General features: G+C 42.7%; 1 protein-coding gene across 1 annotated transcript; it reads left to right on the top strand.

The window, feature by feature from the left end:
- The first annotated feature begins 5,256 nt into the window (after positions 1-5,256).
- On the top strand, positions 5,257-6,482 carry LOC118334567 (leucine-rich repeat-containing protein 30-like). Its single transcript, XM_035670506.1, has one exon. It carries the CDS (start codon positions 5,561-5,563, stop codon positions 6,458-6,460), a length of 900 nt encoding a protein of 299 aa, XP_035526399.1. The 5' UTR covers positions 5,257-5,560; the 3' UTR covers positions 6,461-6,482.
- Positions 6,483-6,488: the final 6 nt, after the last annotated feature.

Genomic DNA, 6,488 nt, shown 5'->3' with positions numbered 1-6,488 from the left:
AGTCCTGGAGATCTGCTTTATATGGAAGTTAAATGACAAGTCCTGATCAAAGATAACTCCAAGATTCCTGACAGTGGCACTAGAGGCCAACTACATTATCTTAGTGGTGTGAGGTGCCTGGCAGGGTAACAGCTACATGGTGGCCAGTGCCCGGACTGGCATCAGACTCTGTATCTAATGCCGCTGGGGAGGAGAAGTTCATTATTCTCACTCCTGAGTCTCTCCTTTTCAGGGAGTGACGAGGTCAGTATGAACTCAGAATAAATCAATCAACCTGATTGCCATCCCACAGCATTGACGGTTTATGTCATCATGATCAGTCCACAACTGCACTCACTGTATAACTGTTTTTGTTAAGCACTCAGTAGCCTATAGCAGTGGCAGTGAGCAGGTGAGACCCAGATAGACTGCTCGGTGGTACTTCATCACCCTGCTTGTTGTTGTCACAGCCACAATTGGTTTGTACTCCCCATCTGCTGCATCAGCAAAGTCAGGACTGATTTGGTCACTTTGGAGCCCAGTTAGCTTTGCTCACTGCACTTCCCTGTTGATTCCAGCCATCATTACAAATGGTATCTTTATGCGGTGGAGTTAACCCGGATAGTGCTCTCCCCTGGGTGCCTTTATTATCTATTCATCATGTTGTCCCAGTTTATCTCAAGATGAATCTGGTTGCTACACTACAGATCTAACTACAGATACCTGGCGTGTGGCCTGGGGAGAGAGATTAGGAGATTACAAGATACTCAGCGGAGGTGCTTCAGTTAGAGTTGATAAGGAGGTGAAAAATATTCAAAGAAGATGTGGAATGGTCATGAATTTATGTTTACGTTCTTTTAGCACCAATTTGTCTTCAAAGTAGGCTTGAATATGTTAAAACTGCCTTGATATACAGTAATTTCCATGGTGACAATTTGCACAACCAGCCAGGGGCAGCCTCAGTGTGTCCAATCTGGTAAATAAATGAACATTTGAAACATTGAAATGAAATGTTCTTGGCCTCGTATTTAGCCTCCAAGCAGACATGTAGGACACTCCCTGAAATTTCCTCCTCGCTAATTTGCATTGCTGAGTAGATCCTTTGTGTCACCTGGAGGTTTGGGCAGAGCGACGATGCAGCCAATTTCCAGATGGTAATTCAAATGTGTAACATATCCTCAATTTTTGACAAAAAATACACAGCCACTTCCACAGACTCCATTAGCTTGGACGGATGCGTATGCGTAAGCGTGCACAAATGGAAAGTGGAAAGTGTCCAGTGGTGTGAATATTCACATCTGCACCTGCTGAATAATAGACGATTATCAGCTCAGGTGGCTCGCCATCCACCCCTATTCACATGCTCTCTTCCATTTCATGCTGCTAATTTTGTCTGGAATACTCAATAGGCTTGCAAAATGCATATTTCTTGTCTCTTAGACCTGATCTTGTCTTGTATTCTGTCTAAAGAGGGAACATATTCTTCAATAAGAGTGCTTGCTTTGGGGAGTAATGTGTCTGCAATATAGACTCTAAAGAGCCCCGGGTCTTGGCAGGTACTCCTTACATTTCAACAGGACAGAGACACCTACGGCAGATTCTGTGGCAGCAAGGCCATATATCATCTGTCATTGCCAGAAGCCTCCACAGTAATGAACAAGTAATAATGGTATATATCTTGAACTTGAGTCTCTAAAGGTAGCTCATCCAGAGTCATTATTGTGCCACATAACCAGATGAGCTTTCTCAAATGAGATCATTTTTGTCACCCTGAGGACTGGAGGGTGTAACTGTTCTCAGAGTGAATAACTCACCCTCATTTGGTGCTAATGGGACTCTGTATTAAGGTGTTGTGCGAATGCAAGAGGAATGGTAAATCCCATTTTCTTGTAATTTGAATCTCAAGCTGTTTCCACACATCTGTTCCCCTGGAAGAAAGGAAGAGTCTTTTGAGGAAAAAAATGCACGCAAGGGATAAAAAAGGAGCATTTAATGAAGATTCATGCCTCACACGATTGTGCTAGGCGATGGTGTGTTATGGAGAGGTATGTCATGATGACATCTTTGTCACAGAAATGAGCATTATTCACTCCGTCCATTCATCCACCTACCGTTCTATCCCACCCCCTCCCTCCATCTGTCCATCCATCCCAGTTTTTTCCAGGTATTGCAATGCTACAGTTAACCCATAATGAGGGATATGCATATGAAGCCAATGGTTTTCTGCATATTTGACAGCATGTGTTCTGAGCCTCACCAGTGATGTGTTTGCACATGGCGTGGGGGTGCTCTGATGGTTACAGCTGAGGTGTCATTTTTCATGTAAATAGAGGATGGCAGGATAAAACAATCCTGCTGTTTGTGAAATCAGCCGTGGTACACATATGCACATCAGTGGTACAGATCTCCTCCTAAACACTGATGGCTGTACAAAGGCTTTGTCTTGTACCAGTCAGCCAGGACAAAAAATGTTTCTACACAAAGTTACTGTGATATGAAGCTGTTAACTAACAATGTCCAGATGAGACATGCTGCACAAGCAGCTGCCTGAGTGGGCAATCCACCCCAACCGCCTCATCTCCAGAGTCCAATTCAGCAAACACATGATTCAACCTGTCATTCATAAGTGCTGATGTAGCCATGCTCAGAGCAGAGCCACAGAGTCCCCAGAGTTGGATATCACTGCTAACTGTCATCCAAGTACTTTGATTACTGCACTGGGAGAAGAATGATGACTAAGGCCACAGTAAAGTCCTGGTCAGACTCTGTAAGACTGTCGAGGAAAGTGGATCAAGTCCAAGGTCCCATTTACACCCATAACATTTATATAATGCGTTCAAGGTTTGTGAATGTAGACCTCTACTGCTGCAAAATACTGTTGTGACACCTATTAGAAAATGATTGGTGCAATAAAATAAATATGAATGAAACTGTTTATTTTGAGGGGAAAAAAGTAAATTTCTGTCCTTATTTTACAAAATCTAATTTTTACTTGTATGTTGTTCTACAATTATTAAAGAACAAGGCAATACTTTAATATATGTCCCCTATTTAGCATTTAAAAGCAGTATATAAATGTTTAATAAATGGTTTATAACACACTAAATGTAGTTACTACTGCAGTAGTAGGCAGATATTAAGTGTTTATTGATTGAACTTGAACATGAAGCATCCATAATGGTACATATACAGTACACTTGCCAAAATATGCCAGATAGAGAGATAGATAGTAGATAGATAGAAATATTAAATAAATAGAAATAGAATACTTATATTATTATTAATACTTATACTATAACATTAACAGGGTTGAAGTTAAATGTTACAAGTATATTTGGACCAAAAATCGGAACTATGGTTGGCACAGCAGCTCACTGTACATGCTGTACATTCTGTACATTCAGCATCTCTTGCATGTCTGTCTGTTCTGTTCTCATGGTTTTCTTCCCTATTAAAGTCAAGAAATTTTTACTCATACAGCCCAGTATCACAAATCACAAATTTGCCTCAAGGGGCTTTACAGTCGATACAGTATATGACAACATGTAACCTAAGACGCTCGACGAACTAACTGACTAAGTCAACTTAAAGGATTCAAACTTGTGATTTTCTGGCTATAAACACTTGACCTCACTTAAGTCTTGGCCTCACTCAAGTCAAGGTCAAGTCAAGTTAATTTTATATTGTTATGTAATATATTATTGCATTACTATTACCAATGCTTTAATATGTAAGCAACCTCTCACCATGGTAGTTGGTCAAGGTAGACCTAATTTTAACAGTTTTATATGCTGTTGGGTAGTTTACACCAATGCATTATATTTTCTAAACTCATTATATGTTTTGTCTGTAAAATCTTAATCTGTTAAGGAACTAGTAACTAAATGTAGTGGAGTAAAATGTACAATGTAGCATGCCATGGAAACACTCAAGTAAAATAAAAGTACAAGTACCTCAAATGCAATGTCAAAATTGCCTGTAAGTGTGAGAGTGAAATCTGAATGGCCACCCTAGGTCCCACCCCATTGTGGCAAACTATGGCTGGCTCTCCGCCCAGTCAGTGGCACGACCTTAGTTGGAACCAACTGTTGGATGAACAAACCGAACTTTCATTTATAGGTGCTTGTTTGTTTTAGTTTTGTTTGTAGTATATTTTATGACTGTATATTTTAATGTTCATTGTTTTCTTTTCTATGTAGCCTTTTTGGGGGGTGAAATTTCTTTTTAAGGACTGAAAGAATTAAGTATGGAAGCTTCACATTACATTTGTCTGGTGCCACTCTGTTGTGTTGTGTTAGGTCTTTATCTTTTAAATAACAAATATGAAGCACAAGCAGGTAAGAAAACTCCAGTGTGAGTAAGCAAAGTAAATATGTGTACAGGAGACAGAAATGCAGACGTGTGCGTACGAGCACATTCTGGCCACCCCTGCATCGGTGCCCCACTTGGCCCACCTCAGTAAAAACAGTCTGGACATGCCATTGGATATAACCACCATTATGACTCTGAATTGATTATCAGACATACAGTATTGTCTGTCCACAAGGTAAACTGAAAAAAATATAATCTCTGAATCTTTTTTTAATTCAACATTTGTAAAGGAAGTGGAACAAATAGTTTTCAGCTAGCGCTATGAAGATACTTAAAGAACTCCTTAGAGAAAAAGCACATGAAGAACTTTTTATCTCAGTCTTTAAGTTGCTGGGGGGAAAGACAAATTCAAAAATGTAAATGCACTACAGTATAGGCTTTTACGTGAAGAAAGATTCTTCCCCTTAGGGCCACATGAATGGGATTCTGATTTGCAGTAGAACATACTGGAATGTTCCATGTCCTTTTGCACTTGAGATTAAACCAACACGTGTGCATAAGGTTCCACTAATATCTCTAAGAACTGTTACTTTTTTGAGAGATGATTCACTGCCAGCTTGGTGCCATATTTAAGTTTAAGGGGCCGACACGAGACAAAAAAGTGTGAAGAGATTATGGTCAGCCAAGGATGGTATGTGAAATATTTAAATTATTTTAAATGCAATATGTAGTACACTTTCAAAAGACAGCAGGTGTAGCTAACAAAATAAACATGGTTGTGTTCCAAGTGTAACAGCGTTTGAGAGCACCAATGTATTTCTGTGTGTTTTAGGCTATGAGATCATGGCAGTGACCTCAACTGATTGAGCTTACACAGCATCCTATCCCCAGTCCTGCCCACGTGTAGTGGGTGGAGCAGGAGCAGTGTGCTATCTGTGGACTTGCAAAGTGACATGACCAGCTGGGGTATGAAATCCAGTAAGACAGGCAGTTGGTCTGGGAGACGCAGACCACGAGCCCCCAGTAGTGCTCAGTTACAACAGCCTGCAACTCAACTCGGTGAGGAAAACTCAACAAGGATTCACTGTAACTGCTGCCAAACAGTTCTACAACAACCTGTGGAACTGATCATGTTCTGTGTAGCTCGTTCAAGAACCCTAGAGATCAATCAGCAGCAATTATCCTCAGCAGTCGTTCAATGTTGGTGATTCAGCTAATCGCATGCTGACATCTTGTTATAGGCGACAGAATCAACAGTACTGCGAGGACGATGGGTGGGAAGCAATCTCGCAGTTTCGCCAACAAGGAGTTGAATGAGGTGAGTGTGAGTCAAACGAGGAAGAGTGCAGGGAGAGACGATCAGCCCAGCCTGTCCTCGGCTGCTGAGAGGATCCGCAGACACGCCACGGTGCACTTTGGCTACAGCACCCTCAGCCTGGCCATGCGGGGGCTCGATGGGACCCCAACTGAGCTGTGGGAGCTCCGAGAACTGCAGAAGCTAAACTTGTCCATGAACTGCCTGTGCTCTTTGCCCCCTGCGCTGGGTACTCTGAATAATCTGGTGGTCCTCAACCTGTGGGGTAACAACCTGTCAAGCCTCCCGCCCGAGATTGGCCTCCTGAAGAAGCTGCGCGTCCTTTTTGCATGTCGCAACCGCCTGAGCGAAGTCCCAGAGGAGCTGGGCTCCTGCACCTGCCTGGAGGTGCTCAGCCTGGCCAACAACCAGATCACAGGCCTCCCTGGCAGCTTGGCAACCATGCACAATCTGACCAAACTCAACCTTAGCCACAACCGCATCGTTCACATCCCTACCTGCGTCTACAGCATGAAGGGCCTGGTCTTTCTTCACCTGGCTTGCAACCGTCTGGAGACCATTGCGGACCAGATCCAGGACTTGGTTAACCTGAAGATCCTCATCGTGGAGGGAAACAGCATCCACACACTGCCTAAGACGTTGTGCTTCCTGGAGTCTTTAGAACTCCTCAATGTTGACTTCAATGACCTGCAAAATGTGCCAATGGAAATGTACCTACTGAACAGGCTTGGGAGGTTGGCCTGCCACCCTCTGGATAAAGGACTACATATTATTCACAACCCCCTCCTCAAGCCTATTCAGGAGGTGCTGCAGGGAGGACTCAGTGCCCTCTATAACTACCTCAAGCCCACGTGAGGGACAACCACTGTGTGTGTGTGTGTGT

The sequence above is a fragment of the Morone saxatilis genome, unplaced genomic scaffold, assembly GCF_004916995.1.
Source record: "Morone saxatilis isolate NCDOM2014 unplaced genomic scaffold, NCSU_SB_2.0 Contig23, whole genome shotgun sequence".
In the NCBI taxonomy this organism is placed as follows: Eukaryota; Metazoa; Chordata; class Actinopteri; family Moronidae; genus Morone; species Morone saxatilis.
This window is presented reverse-complemented; position numbering and strand designations above follow the sequence as displayed.